The sequence below is a fragment of the Plectrocnemia conspersa genome, unplaced genomic scaffold (assembly GCF_051122295.1).
Source record: "Plectrocnemia conspersa isolate PC_06_02 unplaced genomic scaffold, ASM5112229v1 ptg000009l, whole genome shotgun sequence".
Lineage (NCBI taxonomy): Eukaryota > Metazoa > Arthropoda > Insecta > Trichoptera > Polycentropodidae > Plectrocnemia > Plectrocnemia conspersa.
The window spans coordinates 15354483-15368874 of NW_028277173.1; the positions used below are offsets into that span (position 1 = coordinate 15354483).

Genomic DNA, 14392 nt, shown 5'->3' on the forward strand with positions numbered 1-14392 from the left:
TTTAAGATACTAAATTTCTTTATTAATGAGCACGCAAGAAAAATACAATTCAAAATACAAATTCGGGTAAAATACACCAATTTAAGTTCAATACAACAATGATTTTAACAAATTTAGTTTATATTTATAAACACAAGTTAAATAAAGTCAATAAGCAGTTAACAATTATCTTTGCACTTGCGAGCATTTCCAAGATTAATCATCAGATTGACTGATCTTGAACTGCAACCACCCTTCAAAGAACCAGAATCAGGATGAGTAGTAAACATTGAAGATTGAGGAACGAATCGAGGCGAAACACGGTAACCACCGCTACTTGAAATTTCAACTGAAACAGAAGACGAAGCGGCCGCATGGCTAGCCCTGGAAACGCGTTCAACTGAGACAGACTTTCTATAAATGTTTCTTGGATGATAGCGTGTAAGACCTTCAGCAGAAGCAGATGCACTAGCAGTTGCATGTCCAGAACCTTCACGTCTTATAGTAACCTCAATAGAAGTAGATGCACTGGCAGATGCGCTAGCAGAAGCTGATGCACTAGCAGAGCCGGAACCATATCCTCCACGTCTACCGTGTCCATGACCGCTTCCTGCGGAAGCAGAGGCGGCTGCGGATGCCTTAGCGTGTCCAGAACCGGAACCTCCACGTCTGTAGCTAACTTCGATGGAAGCAGATGCGCTTGCTGATGCCTTAGCAGCGGCCTTAGCATGTCCAGATCCAGAGCCTCCACGTCCACCATGTCCATGGCCTGCTTCAGCAGAAGCTGATGCGCTAGCCGAAGCTGATGCACCACCAGAGCCAGAACCATATCCTCCACGTCCACCGCGTCCCCAACCGCCTTCGGCGGAAGCCGATGCAGCTGCGGTAGCCTTAGCGTGTCCTGAACCGGAACCTCCACGTCTGTAACTTACTTCGACAGAAGCAGATGCGCTAGCTGATGCGCTAGCAGAAGCTGATGCACTACCAGAGCCAGAACCATATCCTCCACGTCTACCGTGTCCCCAACCGCCTTCGGCGGAAGCAGATGCGGCTGCAGATGCCTTAGCGTGTCCAGAACCGGAACCTCCACGTCTGTAGCTAACTTCGATGGAAGCAGATGCGCTTGCTGATGCCTTAGCAGCGGCCTTAGCATGTCCAGATCCAGAGCCTCCACGTCCACCATGTCCATGGCCTGCTTCAGCAGAAGCTGATGCGCTAGCCGAAGCTGATGCACCACCAGAGCCAGAACCATATCCTCCACGTCCACCGCGTCCCCAACCGCCTTCGGCGGAAGCAGATGCAGCTGCGGATGCCTTAGCGTGTCCTGAACCGGAACCTCCACGTCTGTAACTTACTTCGACAGAAGCAGATGCGCTAGCTGATGCGCTAGCAGAAGCTGATGCACTACCAGAGCCGGAACCATATCCTCCACGTCTACCGTGTCCCCAACCGCCTTCAGCGGAAGCAGATGCGGCTGCGGATGCCTTAGCGTGTCCAGAACCGGAACCTCCACGTCTGTAGCTAACTTCGATTGAAGCAGATGCGCTTGCTGATGCCTTAGCAGCGGCCTTAGCGTGTCCAGATCCAGAGCCTCCACGTCTACCATGTCCATGGCCTGCTTCAGCGGAAGCTGATGCGCTAGCCGAAGCTGATGCACCACCAGAGCCGGAACCATATCCTCCACGTCCACCGCGTCCCCAACCGCCTTCGGCGGAAGCAGATGCGCTAGCAGAAGCTGATGCACTAGCAGAGCCGGAACCATATCCTCCACGTCTACCGTGTCCATGACCGCTTCCTGCGGAAGCAGAGGCGGCTGCGGATGCCTTAGCGTGTCCAGAACCGGAACCTCCACGTCTGTAGCTAACTTCGATGGAAGCAGATGCGCTTGCTGATGCCTTAGCAGCGGCCTTAGCATGTCCAGATCCAGAGCCTCCACGTCCACCATGTCCATGGCCTGCTTCAGCAGAAGCTGATGCGCTAGCCGAAGCTGATGCACCACCAGAGCCAGAACCATATCCTCCACGTCCACCGCGTCCCCAACCGCCTTCGGCGGAAGCAGATGCAGCTGCGGATGCCTTAGCGTGTCCTGAACCGGAACCTCCACGTCTGTAACTTACTTCGACAGAAGCAGATGCGCTAGCTGATGCGCTAGCAGAAGCTGATGCACTACCAGAGCCGGAACCATATCCTCCACGTCTACCGTGTCCCCAACCGCCTTCGGCGGAAGCAGATGCGGCTGCGGATGCCTTAGCGTGTCCAGAACCGGAACCTCCACGTCTGTAGCTAACTTCGATTGAAGCAGATGCGCTTGCTGATGCCTTAGCAGCGGCCTTAGCGTGTCCAGATCCAGAGCCTCCACGTCTACCATGTCCATGGCCTGCTTCAGCGGAAGCTGATGCGCTAGCCGAAGCTGATGCACCACCAGAGCCGGAACCATATCCTCCACGTCCACCGCGTCCCCAACCGCCTTCGGCGGAAGCAGATGCGCTAGCAGAAGCTGATGCACTAGCAGAGCCGGAACCATATCCTCCACGTCTACCGTGTCCATGACCGCTTCCTGCGGAAGCAGAGGCGGCTGCGGATGCCTTAGCGTGTCCAGAACCGGAACCTCCACGTCTGTAGCTAACTTCGATGGAAGCAGATGCGCTTGCTGATGCCTTAGCAGCGGCCTTAGCATGTCCAGATCCAGAGCCTCCACGTCCACCATGTCCATGGCCTGCTTCAGCAGAAGCTGATGCGCTAGCCGAAGCTGATGCACCACCAGAGCCAGAACCATATCCTCCACGTCCACCGCGTCCCCAACCGCCTTCGGCGGAAGCAGATGCAGCTGCGGATGCCTTAGCGTGTCCTGAACCGGAACCTCCACGTCTGTAACTTACTTCGACAGAAGCAGATGCGCTAGCTGATGCGCTAGCAGAAGCTGATGCACTACCAGAGCCGGAACCATATCCTCCACGTCTACCGTGTCCCCAACCGCCTTCGGCGGAAGCAGATGCGGCTGCGGATGCCTTAGCGTGTCCAGAACCGGAACCTCCACGTCTGTAGCTAACTTCGATTGAAGCAGATGCGCTTGCTGATGCCTTAGCAGCGGCCTTAGCGTGTCCAGATCCAGAGCCTCCACGTCTACCATGTCCATGGCCTGCTTCAGCGGAAGCTGATGCGCTAGCCGAAGCTGATGCACCACCAGAGCCGGAACCATATCCTCCACGTCCACCGCGTCCCCAACCGCCTTCGGCGGAAGCAGATGCGCTAGCAGAAGCTGATGCACTAGCAGAGCCGGAACCATATCCTCCACGTCTACCGTGTCCATGACCGCTTCCTGCGGAAGCAGAGGCGGCTGCGGATGCCTTAGCGTGTCCAGAACCGGAACCTCCACGTCTGTAGCTAACTTCGATGGAAGCAGATGCGCTTGCTGATGCCTTAGCAGCGGCCTTAGCATGTCCAGATCCAGAGCCTCCACGTCCACCATGTCCATGGCCTGCTTCAGCAGAAGCTGATGCGCTAGCCGAAGCTGATGCACCACCAGAGCCAGAACCATATCCTCCACGTCCACCGCGTCCCCAACCGCCTTCGGCGGAAGCAGATGCAGCTGCGGATGCCTTAGCGTGTCCTGAACCGGAACCTCCACGTCTGTAACTTACTTCGACAGAAGCAGATGCGCTAGCTGATGCGCTAGCAGAAGCTGATGCACTACCAGAGCCGGAACCATATCCTCCACGTCTACCGTGTCCCCAACCGCCTTCGGCGGAAGCAGATGCGGCTGCGGATGCCTTAGCGTGTCCAGAACCGGAACCTCCACGTCTATAGCTAACTTCGATTGAAGCAGATGCGCTTGCTGATGCCTTAGCAGCGGCCTTAGCGTGTCCAGATCCAGAGCCTCCACGTCTACCATGTCCATGGCCTGCTTCAGCGGAAGCTGATGCGCTAGCCGAAGCTGATGCACCACCAGAGCCGGAACCATATCCTCCACGTCCACCGCGTCCCCAACCGCCTTCGGCGGAAGCAGATGCGCTAGCAGAAGCTGATGCACTAGCAGAGCCGGAACCATATCCTCCACGTCTACCGTGTCCATGACCGCTTCCTGCGGAAGCAGAGGCGGCTGCGGATGCCTTAGCGTGTCCAGAACCGGAACCTCCACGTCTGTAGCTAACTTCGATGGAAGCAGATGCGCTTGCTGATGCCTTAGCAGCGGCCTTAGCATGTCCAGATCCAGAGCCTCCACGTCCACCATGTCCATGGCCTGCTTCAGCAGAAGCTGATGCGCTAGCCGAAGCTGATGCACCACCAGAGCCAGAACCATATCCTCCACGTCCACCGCGTCCCCAACCGCCTTCGGCGGAAGCAGATGCAGCTGCGGATGCCTTAGCGTGTCCTGAACCGGAACCTCCACGTCTGTAACTTACTTCGACAGAAGCAGATGCGCTAGCTGATGCGCTAGCAGAAGCTGATGCACTACCAGAGCCGGAACCATATCCTCCACGTCTACCGTGTCCCCAACCGCCTTCGGCGGAAGCAGATGCGGCTGCGGATGCCTTAGCGTGTCCAGAACCGGAACCTCCACGTCTGTAGCTAACTTCGATTGAAGCAGATGCGCTTGCTGATGCCTTAGCAGCGGCCTTAGCGTGTCCAGATCCAGAGCCTCCACGTCTACCATGTCCATGGCCTGCTTCAGCGGAAGCTGATGCGCTAGCCGAAGCTGATGCACCACCAGAGCCGGAACCATATCCTCCACGTCCACCGCGTCCCCAACCGCCTTCGGCGGAAGCAGATGCGCTAGCAGAAGCTGATGCACTAGCAGAGCCGGAACCATATCCTCCACGTCTACCGTGTCCATGACCGCTTCCTGCGGAAGCAGAGGCGGCTGCGGATGCCTTAGCGTGTCCAGAACCGGAACCTCCACGTCTGTAGCTAACTTCGATGGAAGCAGATGCGCTTGCTGATGCCTTAGCAGCGGCCTTAGCATGTCCAGATCCAGAGCCTCCACGTCCACCATGTCCATGGCCTGCTTCAGCGGAAGCTGATGCGCTAGCCGAAGCTGATGCACCACCAGAGCCGGAACCATATCCTCCACGTCCACCGCGTCCCCAACCGCCTTCGGCGGAAGCAGATGCGCTAGCAGAAGCTGATGCACTAGCAGAGCCGGAACCATATCCTCCACGTCTACCGTGTCCATGACCGCTTCCTGCGGAAGCAGAGGCGGCTGCGGATGCCTTAGCGTGTCCAGAACCGGAACCTCCACGTCTGTAGCTAACTTCGATGGAAGCAGATGCGCTTGCTGATGCCTTAGCAGCGGCCTTAGCATGTCCAGATCCAGAGCCTCCACGTCCACCATGTCCATGGCCTGCTTCAGCAGAAGCTGATGCGCTAGCCGAAGCTGATGCACCACCAGAGCCAGAACCATATCCTCCACGTCCACCGCGTCCCCAACCGCCTTCGGCGGAAGCAGATGCAGCTGCGGATGCCTTAGCGTGTCCTGAACCGGAACCTCCACGTCTGTAACTTACATCGACAGAAGCAGATGCGCTAGCTGATGCGCTAGCAGAAGCTGATGCACTACCAGAGCCGGAACCATATCCTCCACGTCTACCGTGTCCCCAACCGCCTTCGGCGGAAGCAGATGCGGCTGCGGATGCCTTAGCGTGTCCAGAACCGGAACCTCCACGTCTGTAGCTAACTTCGATTGAAGCAGATGCGCTTGCTGATGCCTTAGCAGCGGCCTTAGCGTGTCCAGATCCAGAGCCTCCACGTCTACCATGTCCATGGCCTGCTTCAGCGGAAGCTGATGCGCTAGCCGAAGCTGATGCACCACCAGAGCCGGAACCATATCCTCCACGTCCACCGCGTCCCCAACCGCCTTCGGCGGAAGCAGATGCGCTAGCAGAAGCTGATGCACTAGCAGAGCCGGAACCATATCCTCCACGTCTACCGTGTCCATGACCGCTTCCTGCGGAAGCAGAGGCGGCTGCGGATGCCTTAGCGTGTCCAGAACCGGAACCTCCACGTCTGTAGCTAACTTCGATGGAAGCAGATGCGCTTGCTGATGCCTTAGCAGCGGCCTTAGCATGTCCAGATCCAGAGCCTCCACGTCCACCATGTCCATGGCCTGCTTCAGCAGAAGCTGATGCGCTAGCCGAAGCTGATGCACCACCAGAGCCAGAACCATATCCTCCACGTCCACCGCGTCCCCAACCGCCTTCGGCGGAAGCAGATGCAGCTGCGGATGCCTTAGCGTGTCCTGAACCGGAACCTCCACGTCTGTAACTTACTTCGACAGAAGCAGATGCGCTAGCTGATGCGCTAGCAGAAGCTGATGCACTACCAGAGCCGGAACCATATCCTCCACGTCTACCGTGTCCCCAACCGCCTTCGGCGGAAGCAGATGCGGCTGCGGATGCCTTAGCGTGTCCAGAACCGGAACCTCCACGTCTATAGCTAACTTCGATTGAAGCAGATGCGCTTGCTGATGCCTTAGCAGCGGCCTTAGCGTGTCCAGATCCAGAGCCTCCACGTCTACCATGTCCATGGCCTGCTTCAGCGGAAGCTGATGCGCTAGCCGAAGCTGATGCACCACCAGAGCCGGAACCATATCCTCCACGTCCACCGCGTCCCCAACCGCCTTCGGCGGAAGCAGATGCGCTAGCAGAAGCTGATGCACTAGCAGAGCCGGAACCATATCCTCCACGTCTACCGTGTCCATGACCGCTTCCTGCGGAAGCAGAGGCGGCTGCGGATGCCTTAGCGTGTCCAGAACCGGAACCTCCACGTCTGTAGCTAACTTCGATGGAAGCAGATGCGCTTGCTGATGCCTTAGCAGCGGCCTTAGCATGTCCAGATCCAGAGCCTCCACGTCCACCATGTCCATGGCCTGCTTCAGCAGAAGCTGATGCGCTAGCCGAAGCTGATGCACCACCAGAGCCAGAACCATATCCTCCACGTCCACCGCGTCCCCAACCGCCTTCGGCGGAAGCAGATGCAGCTGCGGATGCCTTAGCGTGTCCTGAACCGGAACCTCCACGTCTGTAACTTACTTCGACAGAAGCAGATGCGCTAGCTGATGCGCTAGCTGATGCGCTAGCAGAAGCTGATGCACTACCAGAGCCGGAACCATATCCTCCACGTCTACCGTGTCCCCAACCGCCTTCGGCGGAAGCAGATGCGGCTGCGGATGCCTTAGCGTGTCCAGAACCGGAACCTCCACGTCTGTAGCTAACTTCGATTGAAGCAGATGCGCTTGCTGATGCCTTAGCAGCGGCCTTAGCGTGTCCAGATCCAGAGCCTCCACGTCTACCATGTCCATGGCCTGCTTCAGCGGAAGCTGATGCGCTAGCCGAAGCTGATGCACCACCAGAGCCGGAACCATATCCTCCACGTCCACCGCGTCCCCAACCGCCTTCGGCGGAAGCAGATGCGCTAGCAGAAGCTGATGCACTAGCAGAGCCGGAACCATATCCTCCACGTCTACCGTGTCCATGACCGCTTCCTGCGGAAGCAGAGGCGGCTGCGGATGCCTTAGCGTGTCCAGAACCGGAACCTCCACGTCTGTAGCTAACTTCGATGGAAGCAGATGCGCTTGCTGATGCCTTAGCAGCGGCCTTAGCATGTCCAGATCCAGAGCCTCCACGTCCACCATGTCCATGGCCTGCTTCAGCAGAAGCTGATGCGCTAGCCGAAGCTGATGCACCACCAGAGCCAGAACCATATCCTCCACGTCCACCGCGTCCCCAACCGCCTTCGGCGGAAGCAGATGCAGCTGCGGATGCCTTAGCGTGTCCTGAACCGGAACCTCCACGTCTGTAACTTACTTCGACAGAAGCAGATGCGCTAGCTGATGCGCTAGCAGAAGCTGATGCACTACCAGAGCCGGAACCATATCCTCCACGTCTACCGTGTCCCCAACCGCCTTCGGCGGAAGCAGATGCGGCTGCGGATGCCTTAGCGTGTCCAGAACCGGAACCTCCACGTCTGTAGCTAACTTCGATTGAAGCAGATGCGCTTGCTGATGCCTTAGCAGCGGCCTTAGCGTGTCCAGATCCAGAGCCTCCACGTCTACCATGTCCATGGCCTGCTTCAGCGGAAGCTGATGCGCTAGCCGAAGCTGATGCACCACCAGAGCCGGAACCATATCCTCCACGTCCACCGCGTCCCCAACCGCCTTCGGCGGAAGCAGATGCGCTAGCAGAAGCTGATGCACTAGCAGAGCCGGAACCATATCCTCCACGTCTACCGTGTCCATGACCGCTTCCTGCGGAAGCAGAGGCGGCTGCGGATGCCTTAGCGTGTCCAGAACCGGAACCTCCACGTCTGTAGCTAACTTCGATGGAAGCAGATGCGCTTGCTGATGCCTTAGCAGCGGCCTTAGCATGTCCAGATCCAGAGCCTCCACGTCCACCATGTCCATGGCCTGCTTCAGCAGAAGCTGATGCGCTAGCCGAAGCTGATGCACCACCAGAGCCAGAACCATATCCTCCACGTCCACCGCGTCCCCAACCGCCTTCGGCGGAAGCAGATGCAGCTGCGGATGCCTTAGCGTGTCCTGAACCGGAACCTCCACGTCTGTAACTTACTTCGACAGAAGCAGATGCGCTAGCTGATGCGCTAGCAGAAGCTGATGCACTACCAGAGCCGGAACCATATCCTCCACGTCTACCGTGTCCCCAACCGCCTTCGGCGGAAGCAGATGCGGCTGCGGATGCCTTAGCGTGTCCAGAACCGGAACCTCCACGTCTGTAGCTAACTTCGATTGAAGCAGATGCGCTTGCTGATGCCTTAGCAGCGGCCTTAGCGTGTCCAGATCCAGAGCCTCCACGTCTACCATGTCCATGGCCTGCTTCAGCGGAAGCTGATGCGCTAGCCGAAGCTGATGCACCACCAGAGCCGGAACCATATCCTCCACGTCCACCGCGTCCCCAACCGCCTTCGGCGGAAGCAGATGCGCTAGCAGAAGCTGATGCACTAGCAGAGCCGGAACCATATCCACCACGTCTACCGTGTCCATGACCGCTTCCTGCGGAAGCAGAGGCGGCTGCGGATGCCTTAGCGTGTCCAGAACCGGAACCTCCACGTCTGTAGCTAACTTCGATGGAAGCAGATGCGCTTGCTGATGCCTTAGCAGCGGCCTTAGCATGTCCAGATCCAGAGCCTCCACGTCCACCATGTCCATGGCCTGCTTCAGCAGAAGCTGATGCGCTAGCCGAAGCTGATGCACCACCAGAGCCAGAACCATATCCTCCACGTCCACCGCGTCCCCAACCGCCTTCGGCGGAAGCAGATGCAGCTGCGGATGCCTTAGCGTGTCCTGAACCGGAACCTCCACGTCTGTAACTTACTTCGACAGAAGCAGATGCGCTAGCTGATGCGCTAGCAGAAGCTGATGCACTACCAGAGCCGGAACCATATCCTCCACGTCTACCGTGTCCCCAACCGCCTTCGGCGGAAGCAGATGCGGCTGCGGATGCCTTAGCGTGTCCAGAACCGGAACCTCCACGTCTGTAGCTAACTTCGATTGAAGCAGATGCGCTTGCTGATGCCTTAGCAGCGGCCTTAGCGTGTCCAGATCCAGAGCCTCCACGTCTACCATGTCCATGGCCTGCTTCAGCGGAAGCTGATGCGCTAGCCGAAGCTGATGCACCACCAGAGCCGGAACCATATCCTCCACGTCCACCGCGTCCCCAACCGCCTTCGGCGGAAGCAGATGCGCTAGCAGAAGCTGATGCACTAGCAGAGCCGGAACCATATCCTCCACGTCTACCGTGTCCATGACCGCTTCCTGCGGAAGCAGAGGCGGCTGCGGATGCCTTAGCGTGTCCAGAACCGGAACCTCCACGTCTGTAGCTAACTTCGATGGAAGCAGATGCGCTTGCTGATGCCTTAGCAGCGGCCTTAGCATGTCCAGATCCAGAGCCTCCACGTCCACCATGTCTATGGCCTGCTTCAGCAGAAGCTGATGCGCTAGCCGAAGCTGATGCACCACCAGAGCCAGAACCATATCCTCCACGTCCACCGCGTCCCCAACCGCCTTCGGCGGAAGCAGATGCAGCTGCGGATGCCTTAGCGTGTCCTGAACCGGAACCTCCACGTCTGTAACTTACTTCGACAGAAGCAGATGCGCTAGCTGATGCGCTAGCAGAAGCTGATGCACTACCAGAGCCGGAACCATATCCTCCACGTCTACCGTGTCCCCAACCGCCTTCGGCGGAAGCAGATGCGGCTGCGGATGCCTTAGCGTGTCCAGAACCGGAACCTCCACGTCTGTAGCTAACTTCGATTGAAGCAGATGCGCTTGCTGATGCCTTAGCAGCGGCCTTAGCGTGTCCAGATCCAGAGCCTCCACGTCTACCATGTCCATGGCCTGCTTCAGCGGAAGCTGATGCGCTAGCCGAAGCTGATGCACCACCAGAGCCGGAACCATATCCTCCACGTCCACCGCGTCCCCAACCGCCTTCGGCGGAAGCAGATGCGCTAGCAGAAGCTGATGCACTAGCAGAGCCGGAACCATATCCTCCACGTCTACCGTGTCCATGACCGCTTCCTGCGGAAGCAGAGGCGGCTGCGGATGCCTTAGCGTGTCCAGAACCGGAACCTCCACGTCTGTAGCTAACTTCGATGGAAGCAGATGCGCTTGCTGATGCCTTAGCAGCGGCCTTAGCATGTCCAGATCCAGAGCCTCCACGTCCACCATGTCCATGGCCTGCTTCAGCAGAAGCTGATGCGCTAGCCGAAGCTGATGCACCACCAGAGCCAGAACCATATCCTCCACGTCCACCGCGTCCCCAACCGCCTTCGGCGGAAGCAGATGCAGCTGCGGATGCCTTAGCGTGTCCTGAACCGGAACCTCCACGTCTGTAACTTACTTCGACAGAAGCAGATGCGCTAGCTGATGCGCTAGCAGAAGCTGATGCACTACCAGAGCCGGAACCATATCCTCCACGTCTACCGTGTCCCCAACCGCCTTCGGCGGAAGCAGATGCGGCTGCGGATGCCTTAGCGTGTCCAGAACCGGAACCTCCACGTCTGTAGCTAACTTCGATTGAAGCAGATGCGCTTGCTGATGCCTTAGCAGCGGCCTTAGCGTGTCCAGATCCAGAGCCTCCACGTCTACCATGTCCATGGCCTGCTTCAGCGGAAGCTGATGCGCTAGCCGAAGCTGATGCACCACCAGAGCCGGAACCATATCCTCCACGTCCACCGCGTCCCCAACCGCCTTCGGCGGAAGCAGATGCGCTAGCAGAAGCTGATGCACTAGCAGAGCCGGAACCATATCCTCCACGTCTACCGTGTCCATGACCGCTTCCTGCGGAAGCAGAGGCGGCTGCGGATGCCTTAGCGTGTCCAGAACCGGAACCTCCACGTCTGTAGCTAACTTCGATGGAAGCAGATGCGCTTGCTGATGCCTTAGCAGCGGCCTTAGCATGTCCAGATCCAGAGCCTCCACGTCCACCATGTCCATGGCCTGCTTCAGCAGAAGCTGATGCGCTAGCCGAAGCTGATGCACCACCAGAGCCAGAACCATATCCTCCACGTCCACCGCGTCCCCAACCGCCTTCGGCGGAAGCAGATGCAGCTGCGGATGCCTTAGCGTGTCCTGAACCGGAACCTCCACGTCTGTAACTTACTTCGACAGAAGCAGATGCGCTAGCTGATGCGCTAGCAGAAGCTGATGCACTACCAGAGCCGGAACCATATCCTCCACGTCTACCGTGTCCCCAACCGCCTTCGGCGGAAGCAGATGCGGCTGCGGATGCCTTAGCGTGTCCAGAACCGGAACCTCCACGTCTGTAGCTAACTTCGATTGAAGCAGATGCGCTTGCTGATGCCTTAGCAGCGGCCTTAGCGTGTCCAGATCCAGAGCCTCCACGTCTACCATGTCCATGGCCTGCTTCAGCGGAAGCTGATGCGCTAGCCGAAGCTGATGCACCACCAGAGCCGGAACCATATCCTCCACGTCCACCGCGTCCCCAACCGCCTTCGGCGGAAGCAGATGCGCTAGCAGAAGCTGATGCACTAGCAGAGCCGGAACCATATCCTCCACGTCTACCGTGTCCATGACCGCTTCCTGCGGAAGCAGAGGCGGCTGCGGATGCCTTAGCGTGTCCAGAACCGGAACCTCCACGTCTGTAGCTAACTTCGATGGAAGCAGATGCGCTTGCTGATGCCTTAGCAGCGGCCTTAGCATGTCCAGATCCAGAGCCTCCACGTCCACCATGTCCATGGCCTGCTTCAGCAGAAGCTGATGCGCTAGCCGAAGCTGATGCACCACCAGAGCCAGAACCATATCCTCCACGTCCACCGCGTCCCCAACCGCCTTCGGCGGAAGCAGATGCAGCTGCGGATGCCTTAGCGTGTCCTGAACCGGAACCTCCACGTCTGTAACTTACTTCGACAGAAGCAGATGCGCTAGCTGATGCGCTAGCAGAAGCTGATGCACTACCAGAGCCGGAACCATATCCTCCACGTCTACCGTGTCCCCAACCGCCTTCGGCGGAAGCAGATGCGGCTGCGGATGCCTTAGCGTGTCCAGAACCGGAACCTCCACGTCTGTAGCTAACTTCGATTGAAGCAGATGCGCTTGCTGATGCCTTAGCAGCGGCCTTAGCGTGTCCAGATCCAGAGCCTCCACGTCTACCATGTCCATGGCCTGCTTCAGCGGAAGCTGATGCGCTAGCCGAAGCTGATGCACCACCAGAGCCGGAACCATATCCTCCACGTCCACCGCGTCCCCAACCGCCTTCGGCGGAAGCAGATGCGCTAGCAGAAGCTGATGCACTAGCAGAGCCGGAACCATATCCACCACGTCTACCGTGTCCATGACCGCTTCCTGCGGAAGCAGAGGCGGCTGCGGATGCCTTAGCGTGTCCAGAACCGGAACCTCCACGTCTGTAGCTAACTTCGATGGAAGCAGATGCGCTTGCTGATGCCTTAGCAGCGGCCTTAGCATGTCCAGATCCAGAGCCTCCACGTCCACCATGTCCATGGCCTGCTTCAGCAGAAGCTGATGCGCTAGCCGAAGCTGATGCACCACCAGAGCCAGAACCATATCCTCCACGTCCACCGCGTCCCCAACCGCCTTCGGCGGAAGCAGATGCAGCTGCGGATGCCTTAGCGTGTCCTGAACCGGAACCTCCACGTCTGTAACTTACTTCGACAGAAGCAGATGCGCTAGCTGATGCGCTAGCAGAAGCTGATGCACTACCAGAGCCGGAACCATATCCTCCACGTCTACCGTGTCCCCAACCGCCTTCGGCGGAAGCAGATGCGGCTGCGGATGCCTTAGCGTGTCCAGAACCGGAACCTCCACGTCTGTAGCTAACTTCGATTGAAGCAGATGCGCTTGCTGATGCCTTAGCAGCGGCCTTAGCGTGTCCAGATCCAGAGCCTCCACGTCTACCATGTCCATGGCCTGCTTCAGCGGAAGCTGATGCGCTAGCCGAAGCTGATGCACCACCAGAGCCGGAACCATATCCTCCACGTCCACCGCGTCCCCAACCGCCTTCGGCGGAAGCAGATGCGCTAGCAGAAGCTGATGCACTAGCAGAGCCGGAACCATATCCTCCACGTCTACCGTGTCCATGACCGCTTCCTGCGGAAGCAGAGGCGGCTGCGGATGCCTTAGCGTGTCCAGAACCGGAACCTCCACGTCTGTAGCTAACTTCGATGGAAGCAGATGCGCTTGCTGATGCCTTAGCAGCGGCCTTAGCATGTCCAGATCCAGAGCCTCCACGTCCACCATGTCTATGGCCTGCTTCAGCAGAAGCTGATGCGCTAGCCGAAGCTGATGCACCACCAGAGCCAGAACCATATCCTCCACGTCCACCGCGTCCCCAACCGCCTTCGGCGGAAGCAGATGCAGCTGCGGATGCCTTAGCGTGTCCTGAACCGGAACCTCCACGTCTGTAACTTACTTCGACAGAAGCAGATGCGCTAGCTGATGCGCTAGCAGAAGCTGATGCACTACCAGAGCCGGAACCATATCCTCCACGTCTACCGTGTCCCCAACCGCCTTCGGCGGAAGCAGATGCGGCTGCGGATGCCTTAGCGTGTCCAGAACCGGAACCTCCACGTCTGTAGCTAACTTCGATTGAAGCAGATGCGCTTGCTGATGCCTTAGCAGCGGCCTTAGCGTGTCCAGATCCAGAGCCTCCACGTCTACCATGTCCATGGCCTGCTTCAGCGGAAGCTGATGCGCTAGCCGAAGCTGATGCACCACCAGAGCCGGAACCATATCCTCCACGTCCACCGCGTCCCCAACCGCCTTCGGCGGAAGCAGATGCGCTAGCAGAAGCTGATGCACTAGCAGAGCCGGAACCATATCCTCCACGTCTACCGTGTCCATGACCGCTTCCTGCGGAAGCAGAGGCGGCTGCGGATGCCTTAGCGTGTCCAGAACCGGAACCTCCACGTCTGTAGCTAACTTCGA

At 58.2% G+C, this 14392-nt stretch overlaps 1 protein-coding gene across 1 annotated transcript in view; it reads right to left on the reverse strand.

Moving 5' to 3' along the window:
• Window positions 1-14392, reverse strand: part of LOC148232029 (uncharacterized) — a 30677-nt gene continuing 16285 nt past the window's right edge. The window contains exon 2 of the mRNA XM_088193212.1: window positions 1-14392. This exon is cut by the window's right edge and continues 15511 nt beyond it. Within this exon, the coding sequence (XP_088049338.1) occupies window positions 159-14392 (14234 nt within the window). The 3' untranslated portion in view covers window positions 1-158.